The 11,435-nt window shown below is 51.5% G+C and overlaps 3 protein-coding genes across 6 annotated transcripts; 1 reads left to right on the top strand and 2 right to left on the bottom strand.

The window, feature by feature from the left end:
- Positions 1–2,897: 2,897 nt before the first annotated feature.
- On the bottom strand, positions 2,898–4,135 carry H310_09696 (hypothetical protein; the record flags this gene model as incomplete). The annotated part of the gene is made up of 2 exons (XM_008875847.1): positions 2,898–3,225; positions 3,273–4,135. The coding sequence occupies 2 exons, from the start codon at positions 4,133–4,135 to the stop codon at positions 2,898–2,900; spliced, it is 1,191 nt and encodes a 396-aa protein (XP_008874069.1).
- A 310-nt stretch (positions 4,136–4,445) lies between these two features.
- H310_09695 lies at positions 4,446–8,304 on the top strand. 2 transcript variants are annotated; one of them, XM_008875845.1, is made up of 8 exons: positions 4,446–4,534; positions 4,581–4,735; positions 4,795–5,115; positions 5,186–5,328; positions 5,388–6,051; positions 6,107–6,324; positions 6,380–6,575; positions 6,642–8,304. In XM_008875845.1, the coding sequence occupies exons 1-8, from the start codon at positions 4,497–4,499 to the stop codon at positions 8,039–8,041; spliced, it is 3,135 nt and encodes a 1,044-aa protein (XP_008874067.1). In that variant the 5' UTR covers positions 4,446–4,496; the 3' UTR covers positions 8,042–8,304. The 2 variants fall into 2 exon arrangements, with proteins under 2 accessions (XP_008874067.1, XP_008874068.1); XM_008875846.1 differs by having other exon boundaries at positions 4,581–5,115.
- A 26-nt stretch (positions 8,305–8,330) lies between these two features.
- On the bottom strand, positions 8,331–9,795 carry H310_09694 (hypothetical protein). 3 transcript variants are annotated; one of them, XM_008875842.1, is made up of 3 exons: positions 9,429–9,795; positions 8,872–9,376; positions 8,331–8,810 (listed from the first exon to the last, which is right to left on the bottom strand). In XM_008875842.1, exons 1-2 carry the CDS (start codon positions 9,445–9,447, stop codon positions 8,931–8,933), a joined length of 465 nt encoding a protein of 154 aa, XP_008874064.1. In that variant the 5' UTR covers positions 9,448–9,795; the 3' UTR covers positions 8,331–8,810; positions 8,872–8,930. The 3 variants fall into 3 exon arrangements, with proteins under 3 accessions (XP_008874064.1, XP_008874065.1, XP_008874066.1); XM_008875843.1 differs by having other exon boundaries at positions 8,872–9,795; XM_008875844.1 differs by having other exon boundaries at positions 8,331–9,376.
- Between the last annotated feature and the right edge of the window lie 1,640 nt (positions 9,796–11,435).

Here is an 11,435-nt window from a genome sequence, read left to right as displayed (position 1 = left end):
GAAACCACCACACCCAATAGTTACCAGTTGACACGATTGGAAATGACCGAGTCAATTACGAAATAGCTCATCGCACATTTTTGCATGAAATGAATTTCGAAGTCACTTCGTGATTTCCAAAGTTACAACACGTTGCGCCAGTGACCCAATAATTGGTTGAGTGGTCTATTGAAACAAAACAACCCCCTCCATTGCCCCAAGAGCTGAATGAACTCGATCCTTGCGAACCAAGGGCAACCTAAACTCGGCGACATTTTCAAATGGTTGGTGGTGACAGGGGCTGGATTCGTTGAGGCCTTGAAATGGTGTCAAATTCACCTCGACCGTCGTATGTACTCACGTCTCGTCGGTAAAAGAAGTCGTCGTAACTCAACGTGAATGCATTTTGCAGACAAGTGCAGGACGCCATCTACCTGTATGGTCAATTGCTTTCACTGTCATGTGTATTGGTCCAGTGCGTGTAAGGGGCCTTCCTGCGAGGATGAGAGCTCGAGCCACCGTACGGTTCAATCGAACAGAAACCCATGACGACATTTTCAATGTCCACGGACAAGGCCTTATAACAATAAACAAAACGCCGATTTTGCACGTGCCGACCACCTTAGTACTTTGTGACTACCGTCTAGCTCTTGATTGCGCTGACAGACAAGTTTGCCACAAAGCGATGCTCCACTGCGTGGCCGGAAAACGACCCATAAACATCAGGTCATATGCCATGCGATTCCCGTGAGCTGGTGGCCACACAGTGTGGGCGGTGGAATTGGTGGTCGTGGTGGTGCCTCGAACCAACATGCAAGGGGAGAAACAGGGGAGCGTTTTCTCCAAGGGGCTAGCAACCGAAGTTCCATTTGCGCATTGCCACATTTCTCTGGCGATAAAGCCCATGACAACTTTCATCTCAGCCCAGGTGTAAAAATGCCATGCATACGTGCATGGGCAACATTCACATTGTGATTCGCATTCTCAACATGCGCTAGACATCTGGAGATGCAGCGCGCGCATGGAGGGGGTGAAGGCTTCGCGAGAATGATGCCAAACGTGGAGCTCGATATCCTATCGATTCCTCTTGCGGGAAGGCGGCGTGGTTTGAGGGCTACAGGTCCCTCCCTATAGCCCTCATACTACGCCGGGGATCGGCCACTCTATACGATTCCATAGCATGCCATATCGATAAATCTAAACCGACAATGTTCATATCGGAGTACTACACCTTTTCCCGACCAATGTGAGTACGGTTTCCAAGCAAAGTGAATTTGATACAGACTATAAATTTTGGCAAGTTCATATGACACATCAACTTCTATCCAATGTGAAATGGCTTCCAACCAAAATGAATTATATCCATTCAATTTGGCGCGAGGTATATGCGCGAATGTTAAACACAAAATGAAGCATTGTGTACTTCCAATTCTTTCACGGATGCCCTCACCTCCATCCCGCAAGTCACCAACACCAGAGGAAAAGAAGCGTGTACTTGACGCGTACACCAGCGGTGACCCCGATTGGAAGACCATAGCAACTCGCAATGGCATCTCCAAACAACTGCCTGGCGCATCACCAACTCTAATCGCATCACCACGCTACCCCGCGGAGGACAACGCGACCGGTGCACGAAAGTAACTCCAGCAATCCGAGCTGCGATAGAAGGGTATGTCAATGAAAATAGTCCATATACACTGGGACAAATGAAGGAGTTCATCGCCTTCGACGTTGCTGGGACAAACATATCGCTTCAAACCATCAGCCGCCACCTCATCGGCATGCTGTACACCGTGAAGCAAGTGCTAATTGAACCATCGACATGCAACAACGACGCAAACAAGGAAAAGCGACTAGCATTTGCCCGCGCACTACTTCAACACAAGAAAATGCCGATTACATCGTTTACAACGACGAAACAAATTTCAACCTGTACTGCAAACGTTTGGGCCGCGCCAAGAAAGGAGAACGAGCTGTGGTGACCCTTCCTCCCACCAAACGACCCAACCTCCAAATCAAATGCGCTGTGTCCGCCCACGATAGTCTCGTCGTTGAACATGGAAGCATTCGAATGGAGCAAAACGCTGCTTTTGTCGAGGATGTGTACCAAGCTGTGTCGAGTTCACCATCCTGGCAAGAAAACATTCAAGGCAAGAAGATTGTGATCGTTTGGGACAACGCACCTGCTCATTCGCAGACTGAGACTCGAGCGATACCACATGACGACATGGTGCTGCTTCGGCTTGGCCCGTACTCCCCGATGCTCAATCCTATCGAGTCCTGTTTCAGCGTGTTGAAGGCTGCGATCAAGCGTTATTTGGCCCTGCGGACCGAAGACATGTTTGATCGGCGAGACTTTGACACGTACCTCGAGGCCCGCATGAGTCTCTAGGAGGACGCCGCCAGGTATTCGCTTGGTTGTATTGCCCAACCTTTGATGATTCGTGAGGCATTGTTTTGCCAGCGCAATGCGATGAAAGCTCTTCACCTCGAAGATATGCAGTATGGCAAGTAATTCAGGATTTCACTTTGGTTGGAAATCATTTTGCTTTGAATGGAAAATTTCGTGTCCGAAAACTTTTCAATCTTAAATAATAGCTCAATTCAAGATCTATTTCACTCTGCTTGGAAACCGTAGTAGTCCTCTTCATATTTCATCAGAGTCGGATACTTTTCATATATATTTATATATGTATATATACTTATATAACTATACGTATATGAAAAGTATCCGACGATTCCATAGCATGCCATATCGATAAATCCAAACCGACAATGTTCATTTCGGAGTACTACCTCTGTCCGGTTTTTATTGTCGCGATTCATATTTTCGTTTTCCGGTTTTGACTGTCGTGATTTCACATCATTGGACAAAATTGAAACGTATCTAATTACATTGGTTAAAAATACCCTGGTACTTAGAAGTCGGCAATGCGAGCAGCAAGGTAGGTGTCAACAGAACACGTCAACGTCTCTTCAAGGTCACCACTTCGACGTTTTGCTGCCTTTCCGATGTGCTTAAGTTTGTACTTATTGCTCCCATCAGTCTCTAAAATACACTCCATGACAGACTGCAACGTGTAGAACACATTTTCCAACGACTCAGCAGGTATGTCGGTAAATGCCTTCTTCACATTGCCAATCAACTCATCCACTGTGAAGGCCGTCATCTTGTGCTGGAGCGACTGGATCGAGTTGAAGAAGCCCAGATCAAGAATGTTCAAGTCTGGGCTGTTTGCCGGCTGGCTGCCAAACACAATGCGTCGCCCGTTGCACTCAGTTGCCGAAACCACGTCCAAATAACTGCATGTGGCTTGGCGTTGTCGTGTTGTACGATAATGCGTTGAAAATCGCAGGGAAACTTTTCAAAGATTGCAGGGAACGTCTCCTTGATCAACATGTTTTTGTAGGTTGCCTTTGTCACAGACACTGTCTTGGTTTCAAGCGTACCAGCTTCTCGTCGATGGCTTCGACGTTGAGCAGCAACAGTCTCCACGAATGGCCAAATCCCCAGTTTGCCATCGAAGAGCACACCGTCAACCATACGTGGCCGCGCAACTGCTGTGAGAAACATTACGCTGGGTATATGGCGCTTGTTTTTTGTCGACTGTGTTGGTACGTCTTCCCATGGTGCAAGATAAAATTTGTTTTTGATTTTGCGGAGGTAGAACCATTTCTCGTCAAGGAAGACGCGGTCCAGCATTGGGTCGAATTTGAGGTGCCCATCGTTCAAGTGGACGAACGAGTACGCGTACTGTTTTCGTGCCGCTTTGTTTTCGTCCGAGAGCAACGGCTTTAATGACGAATGCTTTCGAACAAGCACACCAGCTGCAAAGGCATCGTGTAGTGTCGACTTTGGCATTTGCAACGCCTCTGCCATGGTACGTATGTCCATCTTTTTTGTTGCAGGAAGCTTTGACACACGTGTTTGGAGGTCCAAGATGTCAGTTTGTTTGCGTTGTCGTGGGGCTGGCGTTGTGAATGGACGGTTTTCTTGTCCTTTCGTCCAAACGCGCTGCACGGTGCGCTCGGATACGTTGTACAGCGCAGCTTGATGTTTAATGTCACCGTAACGAGGCTTCCCATTGCTGCTGTTGTGAAGCAGCACAGCATAGATCGCAATCTTCTCGGTGCATGTAAGACGACGAAACTTCATAGTTCTTGAATAAGTATAGTTGGTTGAAGTGTACTTGGCGAGAAATTTCAAATTGTCATATCTCTCTTGATATCCCGCCAACGACTTTCGTTCGACAACCAGTCGATTTGAATTGAACTCCTCTCCATGATTTAACCAATCGCAGCGTAGGAAAAAAATTGTGGGATATTTTATGCCAAGTTAAAAAAATCACGACAATCAAAACCGGACAGAGGTAGTACTAGTAGTCCTCTTCATATTTCATTGGAGACGATACTTTTCATATATAGTCCGGATATTGATTCTTACCTGCTCGCGACCTTTCGGGCACGATCGATCTTTTGCGCCAATTGTTGAAGCGTCGCGTTGAGCGACTTGCGCCATGAAGGACCAGCCATATTCTGCCGTGACGTCGCCGAGGTAACAGCGCTGGTCGACAGAGTTTTGATGACTATCCGTGTGGTAGGCACAAGCAGCATGCGCTTCTTCCGTCGCTTGTGGCAGGGACTCAACACCACCACTATAGCTCGACTCCACCAGCCGCAACGGGAACGTTGCAGCTGGATGTGACCAAGTCCGTTAAATCTACCGTCAGCATTTCGACGTCGAGTTCGTACTTCGGTACGAAGACGTTGTCTTTTCACTCTGAACGTCCTGCGAGGAAAATCCCTATTATTTAGCCGCTTTCAACTTTCAACTGGAGCTTGCCACCCGCGCCGGTGTCGGCACCGTTCTAGCGGCAATGCTCATGACAAAAGCCCATGCGAGTAACTCGTCTACTGCTCTCGAAGCGACCTCTCACTGGTACTTTTTCCCCGATTGGTACATTTTTGGCGGGCTCTCCGTGGTCGCCATGGCCACTGTATTCGGCGCGGGCAACAACATCGGCGCAACTGTCCGTGAAATCTTCCAGCAACTTGGCGGCGTCGGGTCGGCGTTGCTGTACAATATGGTTGTGTTCTTCCTGCTCCCACCGCAGTCGTTTTCGTCGGTCGCTGAAGGTATGTGTATCGATCGATCCTTCCCAGTCCTTTTCGCCCCGCTGCTAACTCGGCGATCGTGTGGCTTTAGTGGAGCGCGCCAAGTTGGATGGGACGCTTCAGGCAGCCCAGCACTCTTTTAGTGGTCGCTCGTATTGGATTCATCCCCGAGATTTTTACACCAAGCTGCCGTTCATCATGCTGTTTACGCTGATTGGGATCCTACTTCCCATGGTATTTAGCATTGGCGGGTTCGATTCGCCCATGTCTTTAATCTTGGGTGACTCGCATAGGAGACCAACACGAGGCGCTACATGCTCAACAACAATTTGTTCTTTGCGCTAACGCTGGCAAGTCCCAACGATTTTACCAACCCGAGCGTGCTCAAAACGCCAGGGGACGTCTTGTACTATCCCCCCAACATCGTCGCCAACTTGTTTGTGTACTTATTGCTCGGTGTCCTTGGCGCCGTCATCGCCAATCTTGTCTTGTGGGTGCCGTACCCAATGTTTGGCATTCGTCAGCTCGAAGTGCATACAACGACGTGCGCGGCATCGCTTGACGACCTGCTAGACCTTCTCGTCGACGCGTGCTGCTTCAAGACCAAGGATGTCGACCATTTGAAGTTTCTCCAGCTCAAGCTCCAGCGCAAGTTCGACGAGGCCGTCGAAAAGCACGCCGCGATGGAAGCATTGCTTCAAGATGTGTGGTGGGAGCAGCTCGTGGGCCTACACCTGCCGCTCCGCTTTCGTCGGTCGTCGATTCAGCCGCTTGTAGCGTTGTTTGGCGCGCAAGTGGAAAATTTGCGAGCCATGTACCAAGCCATGGAGCTCGAGCGATACGAAGACTTACACAAGCACTTTATGGCGTCGCTGCAGCAAGACGTGTACAGTGTTCAAGTGCACGCTAGTCAGCTGGTGCACGAGATCAGTGCGCTGGCGCACCATGGCGTCATCGGTAAGCCATAGGTAGATCAAATCCATGCCGTCACATTCAATACACTGTTCCGTAGACATGCAGCTGAGCGGCCAGGACCCGCTCGATCGGCAGATGGAGACCCTGTTGAAGCGCTTCCACGACGCCCAAGGTCTAATTTACAAGGCGCATTCGCCAACCCCCCGCCACGTTGAAGGCACCATGTCCCTCCACGTGTTTGTGTTTTCGTTGGAGCTGTACTGCAAAACCCTGCTCGAGTTTCAAGCGAAGTACAACGCGACTGCCCATCACACGGTTCGCCCTGGCCTACTTTCGTGGGTGTGCACCGACTAAACGTTCCATTGCGCAGGCCCAACGCATGGTTAACTTTACCAAAGCCAAGTTGTATTCATATATCGATCCGGCCAACTACCCCCCTGCCAAACTCCTCACAACGTTCAAGGCATGGATTGCCATCCTCTTTGCGTGCTTGATTTCGGTGTATACGTTTGGGTATTCGCCGACAACGCCGAGCGCGGTCGCGATTGTGATGAGCAGCCACGTCGGTAAGAAACATGGATGGCCACCGTCGAATTGATGGAGATGACGCTTCACGTTCGCGATGACTTTAGGGGGCTCCTTTCGCGTGACGGTGAATCGCGTCGGGGGCATCATTGCCGGCACCATCGTCCCGTCCGTCTTGTTGTTTTACATCTGCTCATACACGTGTGGCCAGACGGTTCTCATGGCTGCCTTCACCTATGCCGTTGTCATGGTATGGGTTACCATGTCCATGTTCGTATGCTTCAAGAACGGAATCGAGGCGTATGCGGGGCTAATTTCGGCCTTCACATCGACGCAGGTCCTCCTGAAGGGCTGCGACGGGTGCGAGCGATCCACGGTGACCCCGATCTCGTCGTACTCCAATTTAGCCCAGCTCAGTCTTGGTGTCGTCCTCTTTGTCGTCGTGGAACTCTCGGTGAGGCCGCACAGCGTCATCTCGGTCATTCGCACCAACGTTCAGACCCAGCTCGGGCTGTTTCGACAGTGCTACCAGACGCTCGTGGACGAAGCGATCCGCCATGGCGGGGGACAAGTGGGGGACCCAAAGGCCATTCAGAGAATTGTCCAGGCACAGCTGCCATCGTTGCTGCTCACGCAGGCGTCGTTGATGGCCGAGGCCGCGTTCGAGCCGCAGCTGTGGCGCGCGCCATTTTCAAACGCCAAGTATCGAGCTGTCTTGGCCTGCTGCCAGCGGCTGCACAACCACACGTTGGTCCTATTCCACGTGACGCAGTGGGTTCGCGGCCGTCAGCATTCGGTGTCCGGGTTGCCGTTTGCCGTCGACGGCTTTGACCCCGTGAACACCGCGATGAATGACTCGTTCGCGACGCTGCACAATCTGTTTGGGAGCTCCTTTGCCAACATGGACGCAGACCAGATCGCCATGTACATTCAAATGAAGGAGGCATTTCGGCTAGCCGATAAGGACGGAAGTGGCGACGTGGATATCGCGGAAGTCAAGGACATGCTCGGGATGATCTTTGCCGAGTCTGGCGTGACCAAACTCGACGGGATGGACGAATGCGTCAATGCCTTTATGAAGCTCGTTGACACTGACGGAAACGACCGTGTTACGTTGGACGAGTTCAAGCTTGCACTCGAACGTGGGCTGCGGCTCCAGATCGCAGTCCCCACAGCTCTCCGTCAGCAGAGCTCCATTCGCACAGCCATGGCGACTGCCATGCCGGTGTCTACACACGAAAGCAAGACCGAACTTCGCCGCCTGACGTCCAAGAAACCACCACCGAATCGAATATGCCGACCTCGCGATCTCCTCGCAGCGGACGAGATTGCGCTACCAGAGATGGCCATGGCGCTGCGCATCCAGTTCGCCAAGTGGACCCTCCACCAGTGCGAATCGTCGACACCTCCCGTCGAGACGCTGCTTCTCCTCAATTGCTTGGTCAGCGCCGTGAGCGGATTTGCCACGAGCCTTGCCAAGCTCGAAGAACTCGCTGCGCAACAATAACCTGTAGCATTCATTGCCACGATAGAACACAGGGACACACCCCTTGGAGAGACCGTTTTGAATGCTCGCAGAGTACTCCGCCGGATTCTTCACACAGTTGCAGTCGGTTGTAGAAATGTGATCACGGGCAGCTAATCCGCCGCTTTCTTGTTGTTTGGGGGTGTTGGACTTGTCCGTGTCACAGTACATTCTGAAGTAGCATCGCTCCAACTGTCGAAGTCTAGCTTAACCTGGGCTTAATCACTTTCCAATTTACACTCAATTCCAACTTGATGCGAGTCGCTCGCATTCATGGTCACCCCCGTCAGTCCTCGTGATTCTTATCATGCTTATCAGTCAGGCCGTAATTCCACGACTTGCAGCGCTTGACGTAACCTCTTTTTCGTTGGTGCAAGGCCGCGAAGCAATCGAAATTACCGGCAAGTTATGTCGACGCGGCGAATTTCCTGACCGTCTGCGCGCGGCGCTCGTTTGGGTGTTGGATTGCACCTGGCGGCCCTCGTTCGCGCGTCAAATACGCGCATGTTTCGCTTACAACTACACTGACGTGGGGCACGTCTCCCGGGTGAGATTGGCGTAACCCTGCCTTTGAATCGTCCGATGGAGGCGTTCCATCATGCACTGCATGCTCCATTTGGGCGTTGGGTTGGTCGGGTCCAGGCCAAAGTGGCTACATGGCCCCGTGCCCTTGGTAGGGTGCATGGGCGAGTCGGCTCGCATGACGTATCGCATTCGAGTGTGGCCGTTGTCCACGGGCTCCAAGAGCACCCTACCAACCAACGGTCAATGACGCTTGAATGCGTCCTGTCCGTCCATTTAAACGGCCGTACCAGTCAACCAAAGGTCGACGCGGTCCACTGATCTTCCGTAAGAGGATACATCGAGTCGCTCAAAATGCTTCGGCTGACGTGCACCGCACGGGTCGGCGGCACGAGCCGTCCGTACAAAACATACCCGACGAGGTGCATGAGGGGGTGGCTGCCGTCTTCGAACATGTACAGGATGTTGTCACTGCCGTGGAGGAGCTTGCAATGCGTATTGATGGATGGATCGTCAAACTAGGCCATCTCCGTGGCGCGCGCCAGCGAGCATGCCAGGATGACGTGGCCTCGCACTTGAATGACGACGTTTTCGTTTGCGGCATCGGGGCCGTCGGACATCGCCACAGTCGCTTCGACATCCATGCCGTTGTCCCAATGGCACGACGAGTCTTGAAAAACACGGTCGGCTCGCGCCAGCAGCTGATGCAGGATCCATTGCATGCCAAGAGTGCGACTCGAGTCGGCAAAAAACGTGACGTTGTGCCACGATTCTGTCGGCCCTGTAACGGGTTTGCTACCCATCGCATCATGCAAGCTCTGGATGCGACGGAGAGTGGCGCACGTACGTGGACAGATGCCATGCATGCCATCACCCAACGATGCATCGCATCGATCAACGCTTTTTGCTTGGCCACACGACGACCCAACGCTGCATGAGTCAACGGCGCTTCAATTAATCCGTCCCGCAGCGCGATACGCACATCCTGCCATGACAATGGCCCCGTGTGGTGCTTGCGCGCATCGACCAGCAGCGCGTGCAAGTTGGCAATCTGACGTTAAAGACTCACGCGTTCTGTTTCGTGCCGGGATTTGGCATGCACTTTGTCTTGCCCGCGCTTGCGATAGTGCCTCCTCGGCAGCGCTGTTGCTGCCGGGGCTCGAACCTCGGGACCAAGCACGACCACGATGCAAGGTTTTGGACAGGGAATCATGCTCTGTTTGCAATCCGAGTATAATATGACCGGCTATCAAACTTTGTGCGAAGTACTAATATGCCGCTGACTTGAGAATTGCCGTCAAAATATCAGGAAGTATTTTGCTTGAAACCCCGAAACCCCGAAGTCGTGTATGGAACGATGTGATTGGTCGATTTCCAGTTACTACGTGTAATGTATTCCCAAAGTTACAATTTCATCTTGCAACCGCTCGTGTGACGAGAATCGTCTGGGCACCAGAGAGCGGGCGCTGGATGCCATGGTCCACCGTGATAGCCGACGATGTCACTGCCATCAAGGAGAGCAGTTCGATGTGGTTGATCAAGATAACATCACCAGCACGCTCAACGGCACTACAGGTGGAAAGCGTCAGAACTTGGACCTCCAGTGTGAATCCACCTGGCATCCTCAGCCGTCGGAATAACCACAGAGGAAATGGGGGCTCCTCCGCTGGCAACGGTGGTGCCTGTTTTTGGTATGTGTCGTAGGCACGCCTAGTGGAAGTCCCGCGGAACGACTCTTTGATCGTCAGCTTTGACGCTGCGGTCACCGAGGCCTTACGAGGCATGTTCGGTTATGATGGTGTTGAAACTGCTATTTTTTCCAATGGGATCGTGTTATTGCTGATATGTTGACGACCGACATTGCCATCGCCCAATCCAATTGTGTGAAAATATTTAATCCAATCATTGCACTTCCTGTTGTCGGTCGTCCAATCCTCTGGTCGAAATATGTCGGTTAGATGTCGGATGCCACCTACGTTTTTAAGTGGGATCGGCGCGACGGCGGACGAGGGGTGAGCGCACGGGTCGGTGGGAGCGGGAGTAGGCTTGGTCCGACCGCAGTAGGCTGCCAATGTGGGCCAGCGCGTCCATGTGGATGCGAGCGCGGCAAAGCTGGTGTTCTGGCGCGCTCGCATCCACATGGAGGCGGCCGCGGCGGTCGGCAGCATGACCGCTTGCGCTTTGTAGAGGAGGCAGCACAAAGGCCCGCTTGCAGGCCTACCTCCAAGCCTAGAGTATGTGTGTGGATTCTGCAGAGTTTGGTGGGGCAACTCGAGGAACTCGCGACGTGGCGGACCGGCACGTCGGCGGGTGTGCCACGGCGGTGAAGTGTCCGCGGCTGGATGCATTGCATAAGAATGTTGAATTAAAATGAGGGTCATATGAAGGTGTCATGATGTGATATACTTCGTATTTTGCTTGAAGTTCTCATATGAACGTGTCATGATGTGATACTGTATACTGAAGTATGAATTTTTAATATACATGTTGCTGCAAAAATGGATTCTGTGGTGCAAGTCACCAAAACTTAATCTGGGTACTTTCAATGTTTTCGACGACTACTTCATCTAACTAGCTATCTATAACTTGGCTTGAGCTTGTCCAGATCTATGGCTTTTACGAAATCTGTCCAAAGTTGCATTAGTTGTCGAAATGCAAGGCAATTTCTTTGAAGACTTTAGCTGACATACGCCACCGTCGATTTATGACATCCAAAATAGGTACATTGCTTTGTAAATATTAGAGTGTTTTGCTACAGGATATTTCCTGTAAAATTTTCCTGTGGGCGATATATCCGTTCCCACAGGGAAATTTCGTCCAGTAAATTTCCTGTAGAAAAATCTGACAGGGAAAA

This window comes from Aphanomyces invadans (assembly GCF_000520115.1).
Source record: "Aphanomyces invadans strain NJM9701 unplaced genomic scaffold supercont1.22, whole genome shotgun sequence".
Lineage (NCBI taxonomy): Eukaryota > Oomycota > Saprolegniomycetes > Saprolegniales > Verrucalvaceae > Aphanomyces > Aphanomyces invadans.
This window is presented reverse-complemented; position numbering and strand designations above follow the sequence as displayed.

What these genes read in the sequence shown, in the direction of transcription:
- H310_09695 (XM_008875845.1), top strand. Translation starts at nt 4,497, where the DNA reads ATGAAGGACCAGCCATATTCTGCCGTGACGTCGCCGAG. An exon ending in GTTTTCGTCGGTCGCTGAAG is followed by an intron (nt 5,116 to 5,185) that starts GTATGTGTATCG and finishes GTGTGGCTTTAG; the next exon opens with TGGAGCGCGCCAAGTTGGAT. An exon ending in TGTGATGAGCAGCCACGTCG is followed by an intron (nt 6,576 to 6,641) that starts GTAAGAAACATG and finishes CGATGACTTTAG; the next exon opens with GGGGCTCCTTTCGCGTGACG.
- H310_09694 (XM_008875843.1), bottom strand. Translation starts at nt 9,467, where the DNA reads ATGCATCGTTGGGTGATGGCATGCATGGCATCTGTCCACGTACGTGCG.